Below are 27377 nucleotides of genomic sequence, written 5' to 3' on the forward strand. Positions count from 1 at the left end.
AATCTGGGATGAAATTTTGTAAAATCCCTAATATGGTAGTCCTCAGTAGTCACTTTCCTGCTCAACTTAAGAATCAACTGATGTCCCAACATTTATTAATTGTACCATCTTTAGCAAGTTAGCTTCCCCATCTATGAAATGGTGATAATAGTACCTAGCGCAGGGTTGTTGTGAAGATTAAATAGGCATATACACAGTACACAGGTCATTGCCTATACAGTAGGTGCTCTGCAAATGCCAGCCTTTATTATCACCAAAGTGAAAAGCATTATTTTATTCACTCCAAGTATAGGACAGATGGACATGCTTTGGAGTGGTATTACTAAAAGGTTTTGCAAATTTGATGGGTTGAAAGATGGGCCAATTAGTTTATGATTGATTAGTTTATCAATCATTCAGTTCAGTTCAGTTCAGTCGCTCAGTCGTGTCCGACTCTCCGCGACCCCATGAATCACAGCACGCCAGGCCTCCCTGTCCATCACCAACTCCTGGAGTACACTCAAACCCACGTCCACAGAGTCAGTGATGCCCTAATACAAATATAAGGTTGGAGTGTTTGGGTCATCTTATTCTTGTCTTATATTATAAAAGGCTATATTCCTCTTACTAAAATTCAATCTGGAAAGACAGGTTAAAAAACAGTTTATTTCTAAAACTTATTGATTGGCCCTCAGTTAAAGTGATAAAAAAGAAGAAAGTATCTTCCTGGTAAAAATATAAATTTATTTTTAAATGTACTTTAGGTTGAGTCTATGAGATTCAACTAACTTTCAATTCAGTTCAGTTCAGTCACTCAGTCGTGTCCGACTCTTTGCGACCCCATGAATCGCAGCACGCCAGGCCATCCTGTCCATCACCAACTCCAGGAGTTCACTCAAACTCATGTCCATCGAGTCGGTGATGCCATCCAGCCATCTCATCCTCTGTTGTCCCCTTCTCCTCCTACCCCCAATCCCTCCCAGCATCAGGGTCTTTTCCAGTGAGTCAACTCTTCAAAGTATTAGAGTTTCAGCCTTAGCATCAGTCCTTCCAATGAACACCCAGGACTAATCTCCTTTAGGTTGGACTGGCTGGATCTCCTTGCAGTCCAAGGGACTATCAAGAGTCTTCTCCAACACCACAGTTCAAAAGCATTAATTCTTCGGCACTCAGCTTTCTTCACAGTCCAACTCTCACATCCATACATGACTACTGGAAAAACCATAGCCTTGAGGTAAGTATATTAGACAAAAATCTTTTCCCTCACCATTATAGTTAGAAAAGCAGCCTTAAGAGATAGCAGAAAAGACAGAGAAAGACTTATACAAAGCCATTACCTATTTGATTAAACATAAAATAAAAAAGACTCCAGACTCTCTTTCCTTTAAAAAAAAAAATATATATATATATATGTAATGGTTAGAAACAAAAACTAGATGGACTGCCTTCCTCCTAACTATCCATAAGAATAATTGTTTGGAAAATATAAATCATTCTATAGGCTAAAAGAGATAATGTTTCCATTTCCATGTTTTCTTGAGGCATCCAGGAGAGTGCTTCAGGCACACCTGATCCTGTCAGGGTTTGCTCTGCCCACCTGCCTGAGGAACCCTGTGGTGCGCAGTGATAACACAGTTGCCTATTTTCCCAGTGTCATCAAACTCCCTACACAAAGCTGATGGGCTAGCTTGCTCAGAGAGGTGGCACAGGCCACAGGTTACCACCTATGAGAGAAGTGCAGGTGGTCGGCGGAGGCGCCCAAGGCGGGTCTGAGTCTCTGTTCCACTACACACTAGAGTCCAGGTAAATCATATGGCCTCTCCAAGCCCTGGGTTCCTCACATATTAAATGGAAATGCTAATGTCTCTGTTTATTAATAGTGTTTTTGTGAAGCTCAAATGAGATAACTTAGGAAAGAACCTCTTAGACTTTAAAGAGCTGTTGAAATCCCTATCTGTGCATCACCTGTGGATGAAAGGCAGGGATCTGCAGGTCTAAGTTGTGGCTGGATGGAAACTGCTCTGAGATTAGTAACTGAGTAATATTACAACTTCATCCCATTATTATACGTGCTCGTTGGTCTAACTGATGTAACTCAACAAAGGGAGCTCTGTTCCCTCCAGCTTGCTCCCTGGGTCCACCTTGTTGTATGACGCACCACAGAAGAGGGACTCACTTTCAGTATTAATAGTTCACAACATTTGTGTCCTCCACTATTACAGAGCATTTTCAAGATACTGAAAAGTCAGCTCTTGGGATAATAGTCTCTTGGAACAAGCCAGTAACAACAGGCTCCATCACTTGAGGAAATAATCTCTGAGTCTCAAGTAGGCAATGACAAAAATATGACTCCTTTCTAGCCTGGTATACACAAAATAAACATGAGTTTGTTGACATAAGGGGCTTCCCTTGTGGCTCAGCTGGTAAAGAATTCACCTGCAGTGTGGGAGACCTGGGTTCGATCCCTGGGTTGGAAAGATCCCCTGGAGAAGGGAAAGGTACCCACTACAGTATTCTGGCCTAAAGAAGTCCATGGACTATACCCATGGGGTCGCAAAAAGTTGGACATGACTGAGCGACTTTCACTTTCACTTTCCGTCTGACATGTATGAGTGGATATCTGCTGTTTTGACCTTTCCAGAGTATCTTTCCCTTGTAACTTCTCTTAAGACATGTGCTTTGCACGGAGCCACCCCTTCAGGGATGGACACTGAAGATGGCTGGGTTTTCAGGTAGGTTTCAGACACACATACCTGTGTAACAGACACAGCCTTTCCAGTAACAAAAAATTCAATTTAAATAGCCTAAACTCAGAAGGCAATTTATAGGCCCAGGAGTTGGTGATGGACAGGGGGGCCTGGCGTGCTGTGATTCATGGGGTCGCAAAGAGTCGGACACAACTGAGCGACTGAACTGAACTGAACTGAACTGATAACCGATGCAATTGAGGTTTCCTGTACAGCTTGATGTGGGACTGAAGTGAGAAAAAGACTCGGTTTCTCCATGTCTTTTTCTTTTGATCTGGCTGTCTCGGGCGTACTCTCCTCTCAGGGCTGCACTGTGGCTACCAGCAGAATATCCTTCATTACCAAGGCAGGGTCTTTGTTCCAGCACTGCCTTCTCTAAGTCCCAACATTCTGTTTGGAAGAGTTGAGATCACGTGCCCACCGCAGATGCTCAGGAGAAAGAAGAGCAGACTGACTCGGCTCAGGTCATGTGCTCCACTCCAAAAGTTGGCAACCTCCGAACACACAGATTTTGAAGGCTGGTTAGGGCAAAGGGGAGACTGGGTGTGCCCACTCCATCCTGTAAGTGATCTGGGTTAGACAGTGGTTTAGTTTTTGTTATTTTTTCATCTTGTGTAGCTCTTCAGAAGGGAGAAATAAAGGTTGGCAAAGATAGTTATGCATTGGACTTTCTTCTATGTGAAATACAAATTATAATCCTTTAATATGCAGATGACACCACCCTTATGGCAGAAAGTGAAGAGGAACTCAAAAGCCTCTTGATGAAAGTGAAAGAGGAGAGTGAAAAGGTTAGCTTGAAGCTCAACACTCAGAAAACAAAGATCATGGCATCTGGTCCCATCACTTCATGGGAAATAGATGGGGAAACAGTGGAAGCAGTGTCAGACTTTATTTTTTTGGGCTCCAAAATCACTGCAGATGCTGATTGCAGCCATGAAATTAAAAGACGCTTACTCCTTGGAAGGAAAGTTATGACCAACCTAGACAGCATATTAAAAAGCGGAGACATTACTTTGCCAACAAAGGCCCATCTAGTCAAAGCTATGGTTTCTCCCGTGGTCATGTATGGATGTGAGAGTTGGACTGTGGAGAAAGCTGAGTGCCGAAGAATTGATGCTTTTGAACTGTGGTGTTGGAGAAGACTCTTGAGAGTCCCTTGGACTGCGAGGAGATCCAACCAGTCCATTCTAGAGGAGATCAATCCTGGGTGTTCATTGGAAGGACTGATGCTGAAACTGAAGCTCCAATACTTTGGCCACCTCATGCGACGAGTTGACTCACTGGAAAAGACTCTGATGCTGGGAAAGGTTGGGGGCGGGAGGAGAAGGGGACGACAGAGAATGAGATGGCTGGATGGCATCACCAACTCTATGGACATGAGTTTGAGTGAACTCTGGGAGCTGGTGATGGACAGGGAGGCCTGGCATGCTGTGATTCGTGGGGTCGCAAAGAGTCGGACATGACTGAGTGACTGAACTGAACTGAACTGAATATGATTTTTTTAGATTCTGAAGTCTATCCTATCCAATCTATGCACTCTGTTTCAAGTGCTCACATTTTGAAAGAAAAAGAAAAGAGATGAAATGTCAAACATTTCTAAGAATTAAAAGGAGGAAAAACAATCATCAGTTCAGTTCAGTCAGTTCAGTCGCTCAGTCGTGTCCGACTCTGCGATCCCATGAATCGCAGCACGCCAGGCCTGCCTGTCCATCACCAACTCCCGGAGTTCACTCAAACTCATGTCCACTCGAGTCGGTGATGCCATCCAGTCATCATCTCATTCTCTGTCATCCCCTTCTCCTCCTGCCCCCAATCCCTCCCAGCAATCATAGATAATACAAAATCTAGGAAAGTATAAATAATTTTTAAAAATGACACCGTAAACAGAGTACATAACTTGACTTTACTATTTTACCATGAGCACTGAACATGAAAATATGGTCTTAAAATTTCCTACTTAATTACACCTTCAGCTAGAGAAAATAAGCTTACAGAGAAGTTGACCTGTTTTCAAAGGTGTAGGCTTCACATATATTAAACACTAGCTAGCCTTTCTACTCAGAGAAGGCAATGGCAAGCCACTCCAGTACTCTTGCCTGGAAAATTCGATGGATGGAGGAGCCTGGAGGGCTGCAGTCCATGGGGTCACTAAGGGTCGGACACGACTGAGCGACTTCACTTTCCCTTTTCACTTTCACACACTGGAGAAGGAAATGGCAACCCACTCCAGTGTTCTTGCCTGGAGAATCCCAGGGACGGGGGAGCCTGGTGGGCTGCTGTCTATGGGGTCACACAGATTTGGACACGACTTAAGTGACTTAGCAGCAGCAGCAGCCTTTCTACTTCAATTTTCAATAATGAACATCTTTGCCTTTTATAATTTCTTCACATTTGTCATTTATCATGGATCTTTATGTGGTTTAAAAGTACATTAAAAGTAATTGGAAGATCAGCATCAGAATTACTCTGAGCAGATTTTTCCTGATCCTCACCTCATCTTCACTTGGCACTTTATCAATGATGTCTTTGAGATGGATAGTATCATACATTTGATATTACAAAAATAAACCTTTCTAAATACCCAGAGCCAGATCTTTTCAGCTCTTTAAAGCTGTCCAGGTTTACAGCTAGAAAGGTACCACAAATCCATTTCCATTTCACAGGGGTGACCATCTTCTGCACAAATGCACACCCACAGAGACCCTGTCCACACTCACCAGTGTCACCCTTGTCCCAGACTCCCAAATGACACTCTAACTGGCCTGCATGATGCCTCCCATGCCACCAAAACAGGGCCATTCATTTGGATTTAGGCACTGCCTACTTAGCAAACTCAAACTGAAAAAAAAAAAAAAAATAGCTTTAATGACTCAATACCCTCAACAACCAATCAAGCTCTGAAGACTTGATCGGATTTGACAGAGGATGCCAGCAGGTCCTAGCACCTGAGTATAGAGAAGAAGGTATTTGAGGTGGGGCGGGAAGAATAAGTGGCCATGGACCAAAGTTACTGTTCGGGTCTAGAAAGAGGAGGGCACCACAAAGGCAGACTTTCCACGGCCAGTGTCAGCCCAGTACAGACAAGAAGTGCTTTATGAATATCATTAATAGTGAGAAACAACTGAAATGTAACATTTCAAGGACTAAATCTTCAAATCACTAATCATCATAAAGAAAATGAGACTTTTCATAAAGAAAATGAGAACTCATGTATACCTGGGGCGAATTCATGTCAATGTATGGCAAAACCAACCAATATAATATTGTAAAATAATTTGCCTCCAATAAAAACTAAATAAATTTTTAAAAAATTAAAAATAAAAAAATAAAGAAAATGAGACTTTCTTCTGAGTTTTCCTTTTTCAATGCAGGAATTTAAATATGCTTTCACCAGAGAAATATTTACTTAACAATTAATGATAATATTCTGTCATGTAAAGTAGAATTGATGGATGTTAGTAGCTCAGTCATATCTGACTCTTTGCAACAGCATGGACTGTAACCACCCAGGCTCTTCTGTTCATGCAATTTTCCAGGTAAGAATACTGGAATGGGTTGCCATTACCTTCTCCAGGGGATCTTCCTGACCCAGGGATCAAACCCGGGTCTTCTAGCATTGCAGGCAGAGTCTTTATTGTCTGAGCCACCAGGGAAGCAATAATTAATGATAACATTCTGTCATGGAAAATAGAATTGATGGGTTAGTGTGCATGCTCAGTCATGTCTGACTCTTTGTGATCCCATGGACGGTAGCCCCACCATGCTCCTCTGTCCATGGAATTATCCAGGCAAGTATACTGGAGTGGGTTGCCATTTCCTTCTCCAGGTGATGTTCCCAACCCAGGGATCAAACCTGTGTCTCTTACATTGGCAGGCAGTTTCTTTACTACTAGAGCCACCTGGGCCTTTCAATTAAAATATCGCTTCTACAGGTTTTTCCCTAATGGAGAACTAACCTTTCACCAAAATGAGAAAAGTTCACTAATTTTCAATCAACATTTTATAATTATTAAAATAAATATAGGAAAGCAAAAAGATTTATAAAGATACATTTATCGTCTCATTACTGTAATTTATTTCTGGATCATGCACAAAAACAACTCCATTAGTACACATATTATATTATCCATTTCAGTGCTTATATTAAATATGATTACCTTAATTTGGATCATTGAAATTTAGAAGTATCATATTCACTGTGGTTAATGTACTATCCGAAGTGGGACACCAGCTTACTTATTCGTAATTAGGACTCAGACAAATTTCCATGTTTCTAAACACCACACAAAAACTGGTAGAAGTGGCAGAGACTGATTAAGAATGACACTTAATCCAGAACAAAATCCTGTATTCAAACAACACTATGACTGCAATAAAGAAAAGCCATTGTGAACCATAGGTTTTTGCCAGATGAATTTTATAGACTCAAGAAAGACCGATCCTCAAGCTTTTAACATTCCTCACTTTAGGGGGAAAAGCAAAGGACAGCATCTCCTTCTTTGGTAAGAACATGAGGCTAGTTGTCAAGAGACCTGGGCTAAAGTCCCAGCTCTGCCCCTCAGTGACCTTCTTGATCTCTGCCTATTTTGTTCATTCTACAAATTATCTTGCTCTAATTCATCTCTGGTGCTGACTTCCAATTCACAGGTCCTGTGAGTCTTAGGAAACTGTGATGCTAACAGAGCATCAGATCATATCAGCGGTTCATACAGTATGACTCCAACAACATCACCATCTGAGAATTTTTAAGAAATGCACATTTGGGGGCCCTGCCCCAGATTCACAGAATCAGTCATCTGTGTTTTGAGAAGCAAGTTCTCTGGGTGATTCTGGAGATATACACAATTTGAGAACCAATGGGTTAGATCAAAACTACAGTTATGAAATTCACAGTTCCAAATGTGAAGTAAATCAAATTAAGTCTAAATTAATTTATTAGACTTGGTTTATCAACCACAATTCCCTGATAGCTCTGTTGGTAAAGAATCCACCTGCAATGCAGGAGACCCTGGTTTGATTCCTGGGTCGGGAAGATCCGTTGGAAAAGGGATAGGCTACCCACTCCAGTATTCCTGGGCTTCCCTTGTGGCTCAGCTGGTGAAGAATCCACCTACAATTCAGGAGGCCTGGGTTCTATCCCTGGGTTGGGAAGGTCCCCTGGAGAAGGGAAAGGCTACCCACTCCAGTATTCTGGCCTGGAGAATTCCATGGATTGTATAATCCATGGGGTCACAAAGAGTCGGACACGACTGAGTGACTTTCACTTTATCAGCCACATTCATTATCAGGATTATGGCACTGAAGGCATCTCAGTCATTTTATGAAAATCTAAAAAGATAAAGGTAAAATTTAGGGCATTTTTAGCTACAAATAGCCAATGAAATTTAGTTTACCCCTATTTAGAAAAGTTAGGGTTTCAATTATTTCCTACTTTTCCAAAGTTATTGTTAGTCATCTCCTAAATATAAAGAACTTCTCTTCAATCTTATGAATAATTATTTAATAAAAAGCATGTTCAGGTGTGCAACATATACTAAAAGATATGCCTCATCAATATAAAGTATGATAGCAGCATATGGTAAGAGGTTTTTATACTGCTAACATAAGAAACACACACTTGGGAGTTATTCTGCATATTCTAGTAGCTGCAGTTGCCTTTCATATAAGACTTCTCTGATTTTTAATTTCTAGTTTTGTAAGAGCCAAGAAAAGTTCACACACAGATACAGTGGCTCTATAATCCACCCTCTGAAAAAATTATATATGTACTTTCTATTAATATATAAAATAATTAAATAATTAAATTTACAAATCATTAATTATTAAATAAACAATGCTAAAGTATCCTGATATTTCCTAAATCAGGTCACCACACACTAAGAGGGCTACTTCAACTTCACAATCTATTTAGTCTTTACTTTCTGAGATTAGTAAGAATTAGGCTATTTAGAGATAAGACCTTAATATTATGGCCCCTTGCTATGTTTTTAAACATGGTTCCTCTGGTGCCAAAAAGAAGTCATACTGTGGGTGAAATGTCTCAAATAAGACAATGAAAATCATTGATTTGGAAAGTGCAAAAATCTGAAACACTTTTATAATTTCTTTTTCATTATTACAGGTCTTTAAAGAAAGATTTTGAAAAATTCTCCAGAATATGTGAAGATAACATGCCAAAACTGAAGCACCCAAGCCCTGGCAAGTCTGTTCATACATTATCTTTTTGGATTTGTTTTGCTACAACAGAAACTTAGTTCTTAGAGCACTTATCCAAAGTCATTGGACTTGTTTTATTTTGCTTCATAAATAAGGACAAAGTCATTCCTGCAGCAGGACAGCTTAAACTTGGGAAGATGTCACTATAAGAAAAGGCTGAAATTCACTGCCTTTTCTAGGACTCGGTTACAGTGTCAGCATGCCCTAAATGAATTCACGTCAGTACACTTAATAGCGACACAGCTCAGGAGATGCAGCATACGCTTCATATACATTTAACATTGGCTCATGCCCTCACTACATCTTTAAAGCTTTTCAGTAGTCTGCAGCAGCAGACTTTAGGTGCACCCAGGAGACACAATTTTAGAGAAAAGAGCTCTTCAAATATATTTTTTACGATAGGTGTGCCTCTACTATATAAACAATGCTGGTAAATTAAGCATTTTTTCACAAATTTTTATCAATGTATTCAGATGTCAGGTTATTATAATATTTCCCCAAAGATTCCATACACCAAATAATCTGAGCTGGTTAAAAAGGATGACGAAATGAATGCAACATTTAATATAGTTTTTATTTGTTTAATTTGGTAAATGTAGAATGTAACGGTTTCAAGGCAAACTCTGGATGATTTCAGTCACAACTCAACAGTTAACATGATTGTGAAGAACAGTCCTATCTTCAATATCTACCCATCCCTACACAGACACATCTACAGGAATCCATGTACATATATATTAGTTTTCAGTAACTCAGGATTCTCAACAACTCTGGAATTCAGACTTTATATTCTCACGCACTTCAAAATTATCCATTTGATGCAGGATATATAACCATAAGATTAAAAACTCATGCAGTGACACTCAGGGTTTTTTTTAAAAAGTAAATCCAATATTTGATACTTCAATGCCATGTAAAGTGCATTGAATATCTAAAATAAAACAAGTGCCAATTTTATCATGAATTAATAACATATTTATTGTCTTGAAACCAAACAGGTCCAAGATGCTTTCCGTCTTTCTGAGTCAGCTTTCTATAAAGTCATTTCTCTCAAACTTCCTATGTAACAAAAACCAAGATATTTCATTTCTTCTTTGAAATTAATAAGTGATGGCAAAAGGTTCAAGATAGGTATGTTCTTGATTCAGAGTCAGAAAGTACTTCTTCTTGGGCAGAAGGTTCATAGTCTCCTGTGTTTTCAGCCAATTCAATATCTAAGTCATCATTACTTTCTGCACTGTAATCAACTTCTTCAAGGAATCGAGGTTCATCTTCATCCAAAACATAAGTGGTGGGGCTGTAGCCAAAGCATACAGAACACACAAGACTTAGTTAGGTTACAAGACTTTAAGATTATTTTACTATACTGGATTAACTTCGATTTCAGTATAATACAAGCAGTAATTTGGGTTAATTTTTAAAATGTTATCCAAATGAACAAATTAAGACATTTGTAATAGCTGAAAATAACTGCATTGATAATATAGGGTGAAATGCTAACTTTTAATTATCTGACAAGAGTATCAATATATATCCTACAATTAGATAGTTTAAAAAAATGGACTCTCTCAGTGGGTTATTTCATTGAAGGATTTCATCAATTTGTAGGCTCAGGAGTTTATTTTGATCACTATAAATCAAGTAACAGAAAATTTCAAGAGGCTTTATAAGAAAATGTGGTATCTAATTGGTTCCTCCACTAATACCCTGAAACCACTTATTCTAAGTCTACAATCATTTGCCATAAGAACAGCCCATATACCCATCATCACAGTCTCTGTTGGTCAAGAATAAAAATAAAAACAAGGGAACATTCCATACCCAGATTAATTACTTTCCCTTGGGACACAGAAGAAGATATTTGCTTAAAAGCGCTAAGTGCTTCTAAATATTTCATTAGGTAGGCTGTTTGGGATTAAGGCAACCCTTCCACTAGGTAACATATTCTTTCCTCTTCAAAAAAATCACATATTCTGATTTCTCCCCATTTAGGAGACTTTACACACACACACACACATACAATCAAAGAAACATTACAGAAACATCTCAATATCCCCCTTTTGTGAACAAAACGATCTAAATTTCATATAGATGTATGTTTGTTTATAACCTACCTACTTCCAAAAAAGAATTTTCTATTGCTGATGCAATTAAAAGATATAAAATCAGACAGTAATAAGGGAACAATAATATTTTCAAATGAGCAGAGAAGCTGATGTTATTAGGCACCGAAAATGAAAGAATTCCTGCAATTGAATACTAAATTTCAGTTCAAATATCTGAAGTTTAAACGGAAAAGACAAGTTAATGGATTATATCGTTCTAATTTTATGAGAAGGCAAACCTCATCTGATGAGAGTATCATTTTTCCTAGAATTGTTTTAATATTGCTCATTAAAGGAAAGAGAAAAATATATTGCAAAATCAACTTGATCTTGTATAGTAAACTCCTCTTAAACATTCAGAGCATTTCACAGTAGTACTGAGAAATCAGGCTGAGTGGTTTGGAGGATTGTATAAGACTCTACAACACATCTAACGTTCATAAGAACAATTTCATTGTTACACAACTAAAATATCATCACTCTGTAAGGATTTCAGGAAAAAAAAGTTGAATTAATTATTTGCCTTTAAAATGACAATTATTCTTTTACTTTCAAAAACCTATGATTCATTCTATTTTGACCATGGTGCTTCAAACTTTCAGGGTGTTTTTCTCTCTCTGCAATTTTTGGGAAGGGTTTGAGCAGATAGGTGTTAGTGCTTCTCTGGCCCTGGGCTTTTGTTTGCTGGAAGATTTTTGACCACAGTTTTTATTTCAGAGCGTGCGATTGCTCTGTTCATATTTTGTCTTCAGTGCTTGTGATTAGTCTGTTCATATATGTCTTCCTGGTTCAGTCTTGGAAGGTTGTACTTGTCTAAGAATTTGTCCATTTCTTTCAGGCTGTCCATTTCATTGGCACATAGTTGCTTGTAGTAGCCTCTTATGATGTTTTGTATTTCTGTGGTGTCAGTTGTAACTTCTCCTTTTTCATTTCTAATGTTATTGACTTGAGTATTCTCTTTTTTTCCTAATGAATCTGGTTAATGGTTTGTCAAGTTTATTCATCTTCTCAAAGAACCAGCTTTTAGTTTTATTGATCTTTGCTACCGTTTTCTTCATTCCTTTTTCACTTATTTCTGCTGACCTCTAGGATTTATTTCCTTCTACTAATTTTGTGTGTTTTTTGTTCTTTTTCTAGCTGCTTTAGGTGTAAGGTTAGGCTGCTTATTTGATGATTTTCTTGTTTCTTGAGGTAGGCTTGTATTACTTTAAACTTCTCGCTTAGTACTGCTTTTGCTGCATCCCATAGGCTTTGGGTTGTGTTTTTGTTTTCATCTGTTTCTAGGTGTTTTTCATTTCCTCTTTGACTTCTTCAGTGACCTCTTTGTTATTTAGAAGCGTATTGTTTCGCCTCCATGTGTTTGTATTTTTTTTACAGTTTTCCCCCTGTAATTGATATCTGATTTCATAGCATTGTGGTAAAAAAAAATGCTTGATATGATTTAAATTTTCTTAAATTTACCAAAGCTTGATTTGTGACCCAAGATGTAATCTCTCCTTAAGAATGTTCCATGTGCACTAGAGGAAAAACGTGTATTTTGCTGCTTTTGAATGGAATATCCTGTAGATATCAATTAAGTCCATCTGATCTAATGTGTTATTTAAGGCTTCTGTTTCCATATTAATTTTCTGTTTGGATGATGTGTCCATTGGTGTGACTTAAATGTTATAGTCCCCCACTATTATTTGTGTTACTGTTGATTTCCCCTTTTATAGCTGTTAGCATTTGCCTTGTATATTGAGGTGCTCCTTTGTTGGGTGCAGATATGTTTATAATTGTTATATCTTCTTCTTGGATTGACTCCTTGATCAATAATTACTGTTCTTCCTACCTAACAGTCTTTATTCTAAAGTCTATTTTATCTGGGATGAGTATTGCTACTCCAGCTTTCTTTGGATATCCATTTGCATGGAATATTTTTTTCTAGCTCCTCACTTTCAGTCTGCATTGTTTCCCTAGATTTGAAGTGGGTCTCTTGTACATAGTATATATATATGGATCTTGCTTTTGTATCCATTCAGTCAGTCTGTGTCTTTCGTGTGGAACATTTAATCCATTTACATTTAAAGTAATTATTGATATTATGATCCTATTACCATTTACTTTATTGTTTTGGGTTTGCTTTTGCAACTCTTTTCTTTCTCCTGTGTTTCCTGCCTAGAGAAATTCCCTTAGTACTTGTTGTAAAGCTGGTTTGGAGGGTGCTGAATTCTCTTAACTTTTGCTTCTCTGTAAAGCTTTTGATTTCTCTGTCGAATCTGAATGAGATCCTTGCTGGGTAGAATGATCTTGGTTGTAGGTTTAGTGATTTACTAGGAAGATAATAAGATTTAGCACAGTTATATTCAAAGCTATCACTTATTACACTGAAGATATACAAAGCAAATCAACCAAGAGAAAAGATGCATGGGGCAAAGTCCAGAGGAAACCAAGGCCCAGCAAGAGCCATAGCCAAGAGGTAGAGTAGTCATCAAAGCTTTCAGCAATTTCAAAAGAATGGAGGCAAAAGCTGGAATGCCAGGCTGCCAAGTTTCCTGGAAGAAAAGAGTTACAGATATGTGACACCCAACGGTTTTTCTCTAGTGGCATTTGACAAATTCTTAAAATACACAGAGAAAGAAGCTGAAAAGCAAAGCAGAAAGCAGCAAAACAAATACAACAGAAAATAACAGAATTTGGGGCAGTCTTGTTAGAAACCCTGGGCCTACAACTGTGACCTCTGGAAGGCAACACTTACAAAGGGGGCAGGGATGAATGAAGAATTACACGTTTCATAAGTTTTACAAACCTACATCAAATCAGCTCAGTTCCTCACTAAATTGGGGCAATCTGCCCTACACTATGGCCTGTCAGAGGAGAGACTGAATCCTCTTCAAATGAATATGTGCTCTTCCTTATTCTAACAGTCTTATTTTGAAGTTTCAAATAGACATCTATGTAAGAAGAATAATTTTATTCTTTTTCTTGTTTTTTTTTTTTGATGTGTACTTTTTTTTTTTTAAGTCTTTATTAAATTTGTTACAATATTGCTTTTGTTTTATGTTTTGTTTTTTTGGCCATGAGGCATGTGGAATCTTAGCTCCCCAATCAGGTATCAAACCCACACCCCACTGGAAATGCTGCTTAATGGTATGAGGATCTCTTTTGGGCAGATGATTTAAAAACAAAATGTTATTAGACAGAGGTGATTGTACAAAATTGTGAACATACTAAATGCCATTAAATTGTTCATTTTAAAGTGGTATATTTTATGCTGTGTAAATTTCATCTCAATTTAAAATAATCCAAACACTATTTGATTATAAGATAGTAAACAGGCTTCATTTTAAACATGGCTATATTTTTAATTACAATAAGACACTGTGTAGAGTTTGATAATTTTCAACTTTACTTTCCCATAATGTTTTAAAACATACTTAAACTTAAAATCATATGCTTAATATCCTGAAATTTAGTCACCATCACAAATCCTAATGAGAAATATTATTAAATGTTTTACCAGTTCTCAAATCCTTTAAAAAAGGGTCGCTAAAAATACTGTTTAATAGCTCAGCTAACAGGTAAAAACACTTTCGCTGGGGACTTCCCTGGTGATCCAATGATTTAAGACGCTACACTCCCAATACAAGCAGCCCAGGTGCCTGTAAGGTACAGCCTAACAAGCTTTAAGTTCTTAAATGACTTTCACCAACATTCCCAGCTTTGACCTAAAAGAAACACACCCCCTAGGAAAGATATAAGGTAGACTTAGTGTTGTATGAAATGGAATTTTTATTATACAACAAATACAATTGGGTAAAATTAAAATGATTTTTGTGTGGTAATTTCCAACAAATGCCCTAACAATATAAAATATAATTAAATTATAATTTCTTTTCATTTCACTGAAAAAAAAGTTGTATAACTTATGATAAACATAGTGGATCTCAAAAGCCACTAGGATGACAGAAAAAAATAACTTTTTAAAAAGGATAAATACATAAAAAAAGAAAACTGAGGAGTAATAGCAAAGAAGAGATATCAACAAAATATTGGAAGATGGAGGAAGATGGATGAAAACAGGAGGCTTGAGTTCTAACTTGCTCCACTTTGCTGAGCATCTACAGTAGGGGAGGAAAAGAAAAAAAATGCCGATTTGTATCACAAAGCACTAGAAAATTTCAGGAATTGAAGATAATGGTTATCAGGGGAAATTGAAAACAGAATTGGTCAAAAGGCTTTATAAGAGCAATCAGACCTTTAGATCTCCTTGCTTAGGCCATCCCCTAATCCAAATAGAAGGAAGCTGACTTTTCAAAGACGTTTTATCAGAGATGTTATTCACTTAGAGTCAAAAGGCAGAAAGGGGGTAAAGTGAGAAGAGTAAGTAAAAGCCTCCTCTAAATAAGTTCTAACGGGCTCCCACAATGCTGGACTTAGGAGCCTGGGCAATGTTTATCAATTTTTAAAAATCATTCTCCCAAGTCTTTTTTTTTTTTTTGAGAGTTTCTTTCCCCTTAATCTCCCCTTAATTCATTACAATTAAGAATTTTGTGTGTGTGTGTGTCATCTTACACTATTTTTATTTTTAATTAATTTATATTTTAATTGAAGGATAATTATAATATTGTGGTGGTTTTTGCCATACATCAACACAAATTGGCCACAGGTATACATGTGTCCCCCTCCTCCACATCCTATTCCCTCTTCTCCACCCTATCCCACAGCATTGGCTTTGGGTACCCTGCTTCAAACATCAAACTTGCACTGGTCATCTATTTTACATGTGGTAATATACATGTTTCAGTGCTACTCTCTCAAATGATCCCACCCTTGACTTCTCCCACTGAGTCCAAAAGTTTGTTTTTTACATCTGTGTCTCCTTTGCTGCCTGAATGTAGAAACATCGGTACCGTCATTCTAAATTCCATATATATGTGTTAATATACAGTAGTTGTTTTTCTCTTTCTGACTTACTTCACTCTGTATAGTAGGCTCTAGGTTAATCCATCTCATTAGAACTGACTCAAATGTGTTCCTATCTATAGCCGAGTAATATTTCATTGTGTATATGTACCACAGCTTCTTTATCCATTCATCTGTTGATGAACATCTAGGTTGTTTCCATGCCCTTGCTATTGTAAATACTGCGGTAATGAACACTGGGACATATGTCTCTTTCAATTCTGGTTTCCTCACGGTGCAGGCCCAACAGTGGGATTGCTGGGTCGCAGGGCAGTTCTATTTCCATTTTTTTTTAACAGAATCTCCACTGTTCTCCATAGTGGCTGCACCAGTTTGCATTCCTACTGACAGTGTAAGATGGTTCCCTTCTCTCCACACCCTCTCCAGCATTTGTTTGAAGACTTTTTGATGATGGCCATTCTGACCTGTGTGTAATGATACCTCATTGTGGTTTTGATTTGCATTTCTGGAAGGACTGATGCTAAAGCTGAAACTCCAATACTTTGGCCACCTCATGCGACGAGTTGACTCAGATGCTGGGAGGGATTGGGGGTGGGAGGAGACGGGGACGACAGAGAATGAGATGGCTGAATGGCATCACCGACTTGATGGACATGAGTTTGAGTGAACTCTGGGAGTTGGTGATGGACAGGGAGGCCTGGCGTGCTGTGATTCATGGGGTCGCAAAGAGTCGGACACGATTGAGCGACTGAACTGAACTGAACTGAATAGTGAGTGCTGTTAAGCATCTTTTCATGTGTTTATTAGTTATCTGTATGTCTTCTTTGAAGAAACGTCTGTTTAGTTCTTTGGCCCACTTTTTGATTGGGTTGTTCATTTTTCTGGTATTGAGCTGCATGAGTTGCTTGTATATTTTGGAGATTAATTTGTCAGTTTTTTCATTTGTTATTATTTTCTCCCATTCTGAGGGCTGTCTTTTCACCTTGCTTATAGTTTCCTTCATTGTGCAAAAGCTTTTAATTAGGTCCCATTTGTTTATTTTTGTTTTTATTTCCATTATTCTAGGAGGTAGGTCATAGAGGATCTTGCTGTGATTTATGTCAGAGTGTTCTGCCCACGTTTTCCTCTAAAAGTTTTATAGTTTCTGTTCTTACCGTTAGGTCTTTAATCCACTGTGAGCTTTTATCTTTCAATTTGTTAATCTGGTGTATCATACTGATTGATTTGAAGATATTAAAGAATCCTTGCATCCCTGGAATAAAGCACACTTGATCACAATGTATGATCTTTTTAACATGGTGTTGGATTCTGTTTGCTAGGATTTTGTTGAGGACTTTTGTTATCTATGTTCATCAGTGATATTGGCCTGTAGTTTTCTTTTTTTGTGGCATCTTTGTCTAGTTTTGGTAGAAGGGTGATGGTGGTGGCCTTGTAGAATGATTTTTGGAGTTTTCCTTCCTCTGCAATTTTTTGGAAGAGTTTAAGTAGTATAGATGGTAGCTCTTCTCTAAATTTTTGGTAGAATTCACCTTTGAAGCCATCTGGTCCTGGGCTTCTGTGGGTTGGAAGATTTTTTATTACAGTTTTTATTTTTGTGCTTGTGACTGGTCTGTTCAAATTTTCTATTTCTTCCTGGTTCAGTTTTGGAAGGTTATACTTTTCTAAGAATTTGTCCATTTCTCCCAAGTTATATATATGGAATTCTACTACATATTAGGTCAGACAGACCTGACAAGATATATAGCACATGCTTTCCAACAGAAGGAAAAAAAAAGCTTTTTCTTCTCAGGCACATATGGAACATTATGCAGGGTAAATCATATCTTAGCCCACCAACAAACCTTAATTAAGTTAAGAAGACCGAAATCATATTAAGCCCAACCACAATACAAAACTCAAAATCAATTGGGAATTCCCTGGCAGTCCAGTGGTTAGGACTCTGCACTCTCAATACTGAAGGCCTGGGTTCAATTGCTGGTTTGGGAAATAAGATCCTACAAGTTGTATGGTGTGGCCAGAAAAGTAGAACTCAATTAGGAAAACTGGAAAATTCATAAATATGTGGACATTATATAACATGTTTCTGAACAACCAATGAGTAAAAGAGAAATTAAAAAATATCTTGAGAGAAGTGAAAATGGAAAAACAACATACCAAAACTGATGACACGCAGCAAAATCAGTTGTAAGAGGGAAGTTTATAAATAAAGGTCTACATGAAGAAAATAGAAATCTCAAATAAACAACCCAATTTTACATATCAAGGAACTAGAAAAATAAGAATAAATAAGCCTAGAGTTAGCAGAAGGTAGAAAATAACAAAAATCAGACAGACATAAATAAAATGGAGACTAAAAAGATAAAAAGATCCATGAAATTTAGTTAATATTTTTAATAAAGAATAGGTAAAACTGTTAAGACTTTCTTAAAAAAAATGGAGAAATTATAAATGAAAGAGACATCACAAAAGATACAAAAAAAAATACAAAGGATCATAAGAGACTACTATGAACAATTATATACCAACAAATTGGACAACCAAGAACAAATGGAAAAAATTCCTAGAAAGATACAACCTACCAAGACTGAATCATGAAGAAATAAATAGAAAATCTGAACACAGCAATTATGAGTGAGGAGACTGCATCAGTACTCAAAAACCTCCCAAGAAAGAAAATCCCAGGATCAGATGGCTTCAATGAATTCTACCAACCATTTAAAGAGTAAATAATAGCAATTATTTTCAAACTCTTCCCAAATTAAAAGAGGAGGGAACAATTCCAAATTCATTTTATAAGGTCAGTATTATCCTAAATACCAAAGTCAGAGAAAGAACTTTGAAATAAAGAAAACTATAGGTCAATATCCCTGATGAACTTAGAAGCAAAAGTCCTCAATAAAATGTATTAGGAAATCAAATTCAATAATACATCAAAAGACTCATACATAAACCTTGATCACCTTGCATCCTAGTTCAACATATGCAAATCAATCAATGTGATTTAGCACATTAACAAAATGAAGGATAAAAATCATATAATCATCTCAACAGATGCAGGAAAAGCATTTGACAAAATTCATCATCCATTCATTCAACTCTCAACAAACCAGGTAAAGAGAAAATGTACTCTTGCATAATAAAAGCTATATACAACAAGCCCACAGCTAACCATGAAATACTAAAAGTTTTTCTTCTAAGATAGGAACAAAGCAAGGATGCCTACTCTCACCACAGTACTGGCTTAAGCAATTAGACAAGAAAAGAAATAAAAGTCACGCAAATAAGAAAGGAAAAAGTAAATTTTCTCTATTTGCAATAGACAAGACATCATATAGCATCCATAAAAATACCACCAGCTGCATTTATATGCACTAACAATGAAACATCAGGAACAGAAATCAAGAAAACTTACTTACTATAGCATCAAAAACAAGTTAGGAATAAATTAACCAAGAAAGTGGAAGATCTGTACACTAAAAACCATTAAGACACTGTACTCTTATGTTCAAAGCAGTATTATTCACATAGTCAAAGTAAAACTATCTGACCATCGACAGATGAATGGATAAGGAAAATGCAGATAGATATTAAGAAAAGCTATGACAAACCCAGGCAGCATATTAAAAAGCAGAGATGATGCTTTGCCGACAAAGGTCTGTCTAATCAAAGCTATGGTTTTACCAGTAGTTATGTATGGATATGAGAGTTGGACCATAAAGAAGGCTGAGCGTCAAAGAATAGTTGCTTTTGAACTGTGGTGTTGGAGAAGACTCTTGAGAGTCCCTTGGGCTAGTCCATCCTAAAGGAAATCAGTCCTGAATATTCACTGGAAGGACTGATGCTGAAGCTGAAGCTCCAATACTTTGGCTACCTAATGTAAAGAACTGATTCCCTGATGCTGGGAAAGATTAAAGGCAGGAGGAGAAGGGGATAAAAGAGGACGAGACAGTTGGTTGGCATCACCAACTCAATGGACGTGAGTTTGAGCAAGCTCTGGGAGCTGGTGATGGACAGGGAAGCCTGGCATGCTGCAGTCCATTAGGTCTCAAAGACTTGGACATGACTGAGCAACTGAACTGAACTGATACAATGGAATATTCAGCCTTTAAAAAAAGGAAATCCTTTCATTTGCTACAACATGGATGAAACTGAAGGGCATTATGCTAAGTGAAATAAGCCAAACAAAGAAAAATACTGCTTGGTGTCATTTACATGTGAAATGTAAAAAAAAAAAAATTGAAACAACTCAGAAACAGAGTAGCAAAGTGGTTGCCAAGGGGTAGGAGGCAGGCAGAGGAGGCAATAGGGAGAGGTAAAAATAATACAAACTTTCAGTTGTTGAGATAAATAAGGTCTGAGGAAGTAACGAATAACATGGTGACTATACTAGATAATGCTGGACTGTGTAATTGAAATTTGCTATGAGAGCAGAACTGAAAAATATTTCCCAACACACATACACAAAAGTAAATATGTGATGTGATGTATGCTGCTGCTGCTGCTGCTGCTAAGTCACTTCAGTCGTGTCCGACTCTGTGTGACCCCATAGACGGAAGCCCACCAGGCTCCCCCATCCCTGGGATTCTCCAGGCAAGAACACTGGAGTGGGTTGCCATTTCCTTCTCCAATGTGTGTATGGACATGTTAATAACTCAATGGGGGAAATCCTTTCACAGTGTATATATATATATACACCAAATCATCACATTGTATACTTTAAATATCTTACAATTTTATTTGTGAATTTTAAAGAGGTAACACCAACAATGAAACAATACGAACAGAAATCAAAAGTACATAAAACAAATGAAAAGGAAGCTTCTAAACATCAATGAGAAGAACTTTATGCATATTTATTTAATAAATATATTTATAATTATTTCCATTATTGTTTACCAAGTGTTTTGAAGCGTAGAGAATGCATATAATCAATATTTCAGTTATCACATTATATAAAAATAGAGTTCTAATTAATATTTTACTACACTAAAAACTGCTAAGTTGATACATACAACAGAGCCTGGCAATAAATTAACAAATCTGATGTCAATGTCTACCAACAAAAATCATGAAGATTCTATAAAATGGGGCTATTTCTAACTATATGTATCAAACTATAAAATGCTAAACTCTAGTATTATGATTAAGAAATATGATATCAAATTATGTCTGAGTCTGTATGTGATCAAAATTTACATACATTGAATTTTAGGAGCAAAAGACTACCTACTTAGAAAAATACTTGTCACATGTAGTTAAATTTTCAGAGTGATAGTAAATTAGCTGTTTCTAGTAGATGTAACCAGAAGATATTGGAAAGCCATTTGATGTGTACAGATTATCAACAAAATAAAATTTCTTTTGAAGTATGAATTTTGGCTCCAAGCATTCTTAATTTATGTATTATCTGATATATGCTTACTTTTGAGTTAAATCATTAAGATTACTAAAATAGCATTTCAAATATAAGGGTAATTCACTAAAATTTTATCCAAATACCAATGTTAAAAGAATCAAGAATATTATCATATTTTGGAACATATATTAGATGTGCAAATTTATTTATATAATTTCTAAAAATGCTTTTGACTGTCAAAATCTCTGTGCCTTTCCTCTTACTTAACTATGAAGTCTAATAGTATCAGTTCAGTTCAGTTCAGTCGCTCAGTCGTGTCCGACTCTCCGCGACCCCATGAATCACAGCACGCCAGGCCTCCCTGTCCATCACCAACTCCTGGAGTTCACTCAAACTCATGTCCACAGAGTCAGTGATGCCATCCAGCCATCTCATTCTCCGTCGTCCCCTTCTCCTCCCGCCCCCAACCTTTCCCAGCATCAGAGTCTTTTCCAGTGAGTCAACTCTTCGCATGAGGTGGCCAAAGTATTGGAGCTTCAGCTTTAGCACCAGTCCTTCCAATAAACACCCAGGACTGATCTCCTTTAGAATAGACTGGTTTGATCTCCTTGCATACTACCATATAACAAAAGAATAAAACAAGTGTGTCTTACCTAGTTACTTTGCAGCTCGATTCAATCAAGTCATTCTCAAAGTCAAGCAGGCTGGAAGGCAGATTATATTCCAATGGGGATGTCAGTCTTTTCAAACGCAATAGACCAACACAAAATTTTGCTCCCATCTCTTCCAATTCTCGAGTACCAATCTGTAAACCCTAGAAATAAAGCAATAATAAACATGTAACTAGGACATTTGCTATCCTCTGGCTATATCTCATTAAAATTACATAAAAGGAATTTGAAGCTATATTAATAAAATAAAAGCCTGTTACTTTGTATGAACCTACAACTCATAAGCACAGTGTCTTAACAATATAAGATTATTTCAAGTCAAAAAGGAAACCATCTAAATAAGAATTTCTAAAATGTCTATTCTCATTTACTGTGTGCAAAATATTTTCACCAACACACTAAGAAGGGGGGAAAAAGTAGATAACTATCTTGAAGGTGAGTTATTCTTGGAACTCATGTATAAAAGTATATTTTTACAAGACCTTGCTAGTACTTGTAATCTACTACTCAGATGCTGACGTCAAAATAGTGTTACAATCAAGGCTCCAATCTGTATACTTGAATATTAGTTTATATATACGTTTCCTACATGATAAATAGAAACCAGTGAGTAAAAAACAAAAGGTGACTATGTAAAAAAAAAAAAAAGAAACAAATCTAAGCCAATGAGGTAGAAATAAAATAAACTCTTATGTTTCATGTCAGTTAAGAATGCCCATTTCAAATTCGATCTAATAAAACAAAAATAAAATTTTACCACAACACTTTTTAAACTGTTTCCCAATAAACAATATAAGGTTCAGCAAAAGTTACACATTACTACATAAAGGATAAAAATTGACTACTGTAAATCAAGATACTGTTTATCATTTACTTTTCAAATAAAAATGAAACTCTAAAGTAAATAAAATCCTTACACCAACAAAGGCTGCAGGTGTACATAAGAGTGGACTTGACTTTCAATGGCCATCTAAAACCATACAGCAACTGAAGAAATAAATTATAAATACTGTTATTTACTCTATGAAGCACATGCCTTTAAAATAATGATTGACTGACTGTTTAAATAGTCTCGCCACCTCCAAATACTCTAGGAAATGTAACCTGACTTCATTAGAAAATGCATTTGCCTTCTTAATCTAAGAGATTTAGAAAGGCTATTCCTATTCCTGAATTAGCTCATCAAAAATAAAGAATATTTGAAACCTAAAATTCAGTAATATAAGAACATTCTTGAGGGTGAAAAGATTTGTTTCTTAAAATATTATTAGACTCACACAACTTATTAGCCAATATTAACAAGTTTGAAAAGTATACATTATTCGGTGGGAGGGGAGGGTATATGGGAATTCTGTATTTTGCACTCAATTTTTCTGTGAATCTAAAGTTGCTCTTTAAAAAGTTTGCTAGTTTAAAAAATTTAAAAGAAGTATATGTTATGATAAAAGGATTGAATTTTAGATGTAAAAGACTTATTTTTAGTAGTAAGACATACTTCTCTCTTTAAGAGTTTTATTAAATCAATGTAACTCTATCAGTGTAAATCACATTAAGTATATCAATATAAATCGTATAAAAGAGAAATGACTATTCATTGTGTGCCCAGTCACTCAGTCATATCAAACTCTTTGCAACCCCATGGACTGTAGCCCACCAGGCTCCTCTGTCCATGCAATATTTTCATGCAAGAATACTGGAGTGTTGCCATTTCCTTCTCTAGGGGATCTTCCCGACCTCGGAATCAAACTCATGTCTCCTGTGTCTCCTACACTGGCAGACAGATTCTTACCACTGAGCCACCTGGGAAGTCAACTATTTATTATGTATCCATTTTATTTTTTAAAGTTAAAATTAATAATTTTTACAAAACTTGTCTAACATTTTATGTTTCAAAATACATTTTAGATATTTTATGTGGTTTTTTTCAATGACCAAATACATTTATCAAAGCAAAAACAGAACATTTAAAATAACCCAATGAAAGTCTATAAGTAGAAAACAAATCTAATAAGAAAATACTGCTGTTATTATGCCATAGATGATTTCAAGGGGCATTTAAGTTTGAGCCTCCCTGACATCCTCTCTCCCTACCCCCAGAGTAGGTTTCACACACACTGATGCTTTTAGTTTCCTTTTCCAACCTGACTGCATAAAGTATCTCTTTAAGAAAAAACAATTTACAGTCTGTTTCCCTAAATCACAAAGTAAAAGATTTTTTTTTTTCCTATGGTCATTTACAAAAGTGACTGTCAAGCTTTTCCCATCTCACACACATACAGTCCACTAAAGCAATGACCATGAGGCACAATTTGCGGGCTGCGTACTCAAGCTCCTCTCTCACCACAACCATGACTTTGGGAGTTTAGAAGTCACCACTCTACAGTATTTGGAGAGATTTGAAAAGATAGCACATTCTGAAAGAATAGTATTCTGAGGTCAACCGAAAGTCACTAGGGAAAAGTCACTCTCCACAAAGTACTAGAATTTCACCAAGTTCTACCCATCCAGAGCCCTAAGGTTTGAACATCACTTGCAAAATTTATAACTTTTATATAGAATTCTCCAGGCACGAATACTGGAGTAGGTTGCCATCCCCTTCTCCAGGGGATCTTCCCAACTCAGGGACCAAAGCTGGGTCTCCGCATTACAGATGTATCTTTACCCTCTGAGCCACCAAGGAAGCTACTCTTAAATTTACTCTTAAATTTAAAAAGTAAAATCTGAACTTTCTTCCAATAAAAGCCTATGGCAGAACAGAAGAGTCTTAGTAAAGAAAAAAAAAAATTAGTGAAGGGATATGCATTGAAAGGGCTTCTCTGGGGGCTCAGATGATAAAGAATCTGCCTACAATACAGGAGACCCAGGTTCGATCCCTGGGCTGGGAAGATCCCCTGGAGAAGAGAATGGCAACCCACTCCAGTATTATTTTATTGCCTGGAGAATTTCATGGACAGAGGAGCCTGGCTGGCTACAGTCCATGGGGTAGCAAAGAGTCGAACACAACAGAGCGACTAACAAACATTTCATGCAATTATAAGTCACACATGCACAAAATCTAAGTATAAAATAAACTTTATAAATAAATGTGTCTATTTCTAGTGTAATGTATCTATTTCTAAATGTATAAAAATATACTTACATTCAATAAATTTAAATGATAGAACTTTTTATTAGTAATGTACTACCTTCAGAGTTCATTATAAATCATAATCACTAATCACTATTTAAATGTGTACTACAGTGTACTTTCTTAAAAATTATGACTATAAATAGACTCAACTAAAACTTCATAAGGACACAAAGCAAGCTATTAGGTCAGAGAATTAAACAAAAAAGAGAGACTATTCTTAAGACTGCATATGTTTCAATTCCATTATTGTGAATTACATATAACTCAGTATAACAAATGTATCACTTAATATACATTTGAAAACTACTAGAGTATATATGAAAGGACAATCTTGAAATATTTCTATGGCTAGAGATCCTGAGATGTTTTACCTTATATTTTCCCTGGTCACAGCCGCACAAAGTACTCTCCATGGTATAGCTTCTTTGCACTCCTATCTCTCTCCAAACTACAACACGAGCTGTAGATTCTTTAGATTTTTCCACTACGAAGCTACAGCTGCTCATGCAAAATGCTGGGGCGATATGGCTTAGAATCTTAGGCAAAGTCTGCAAAGATAAAAATGATGAAATATTTCAAGAGCTTTCTTTTTTTTGTCATTAATTTTTTTTAATTTCTAAAAAAAAATTTTATGAAAGCATAGTCATTACAGCAGTCATGTGGATCTTCTTCCTATATCCCCTACTATCCGAAACATCAAAATAATCCTTTTACTAAGTCAGATTTTTCTGCTTTCCCAAACAGTACTCAGAAAATAGAATGAAAAAGTAATATTCATAGTAATAACCAATAAGTGAAATAAAACTATGTAAGAAAACCATGTTTTAAAATATTAAGAAAAACATTTAAAATGAATATGTCATGAAGATGTTTTTTCACTTTAGTCATGAAGATGTTTTGACTGAGAGATTTAACACTGTAAATGTTAATCATCCCTAAATTAATCAATAAAGCTAAGATGATCACAATCTAAATGCCCATATTTTTGCAACTTAAAATTATTCTCAAATTCACCTGAAAATAAAATATAGAATTCCCTGGAGAGTTCTGAATCAAGGCTATGACTAGAGAAATAATCCAACAGATAAATATATATCTAACAGAAGTTAAACGGTGATACTGGTGTAGGAACAGCACATCTTTAGAAAGAGAGTTCAGAATTAAAATCAAAGGTAGTTGTTAAAGTTAGTACCATAATTAGGAAGATTGATCATTCACAAAATGCTGACACAGTTGCTCATCCACTGAGAAAAACTAGCTAAAGTCACTTTCTATCAAATTAAACTCTAATGAGATTGAGAATTTAGATTTTAAATTAGTAAGTTAAATTTTTAAATGAAACTAAAAGCTCTAAAGTAAATATGGAACTCTACTTTAAAAATCTTAGAATGAGAAAAATCTTTCTTAAGCCTCAAAAGAAGAAACCTCTTTAAAAAAAAATCAACAAATACAAAAGAAGTTTTAAACTACTGCACATCATAAAAAAATGTAATATAATACACATGAAGAGTATTTTCAAAACAATAATTAGGTGACTTACACAAAGCAAAGAGAGAATATGAAAAAGGCCATTTTTAAAAAATAGAGATCATAATTGGATCAAACAAAGGATCAAAAATAGGGATCAAACATAGGAAAAGATACTTGATCTCATATATTTATAATTACAGATACACAAACGAAAACCATCAGATATTTTTTCATCTGGCAAAGTGACAGTAAGACGTCTAGAGAAACAGCACTATCATTCATTGGGGAGTACTGATTTGTACAACCTTTATGAAAGACAATTTGGCAATACTAACGAAGTGACCACCAACAAGGGAAACTAAATAAATAAATTATGCTATATTCATACAATAATAACAAAAATACACAATGAAAATCTTGTGTAATTGTCAAAAACAGACAGAGACAGATATAAAGATGAAAAGATGGCCATCAAACATTATGTGAAAAAAAACTTCCGTGGAGTGTGAAAAAAATACTAAAACTTCATATACTATGTTTACATACACCTATGAATGAATGTGCTTAGGGGCAAGTCTCACAATACACACTGTGAAAGTGATTAATTAGTGACTGAGAGGAGATAACTTGTACTTACTATATATATGTAGAGTGTTTCTATTTTTAATATGACTCTACTCATTTATTCTGGAAAGGAAAAGAAGAGAGAGGATACCAAAAAGAAAAAGCGCTTTGAAATTCTGCTAAGGGTGGTGGTATGTTACTGAAACCTGTTTTGGAAAATAATCTGGGGTGCTG

The 27377-nt window shown here is 36.3% G+C and overlaps 1 protein-coding gene across 3 annotated transcripts in view; it reads right to left on the reverse strand.

The window, feature by feature from the left end:
- Positions 1-9164: 9164 nt before the first annotated feature.
- Positions 9165-27377, reverse strand: part of AGTPBP1 (ATP/GTP binding carboxypeptidase 1) — a 205281-nt gene continuing 187068 nt past the window's right edge. For 2 of the 3 annotated variants that reach the window (XM_088838076.1, XM_088838078.1), the window contains 3 exons: positions 25481-25657; positions 21962-22122; positions 9166-10239 (listed from right to left, as the gene is read on the reverse strand). In XM_088838076.1, coding sequence (XP_088694202.1) covers positions 10065-10239; positions 21962-22122; positions 25481-25657 — 513 coding nt within the window. In that variant the 3' untranslated portion in view covers positions 9166-10064. Of the gene's footprint in view, positions 10240-21961; positions 22123-25480; positions 25658-27377 lie in introns of all 3 variants that reach the window. The other variant, XM_088838077.1, reaches the window with a different exon arrangement.

The sequence above is a fragment of the Moschus berezovskii genome, chromosome 7 (genome assembly GCF_049115385.1).
Source record: "Moschus berezovskii isolate FMDL1 chromosome 7, NW_MosBer_1.0, whole genome shotgun sequence".
Lineage (NCBI taxonomy): Eukaryota > Metazoa > Chordata > Mammalia > Artiodactyla > Moschidae > Moschus > Moschus berezovskii.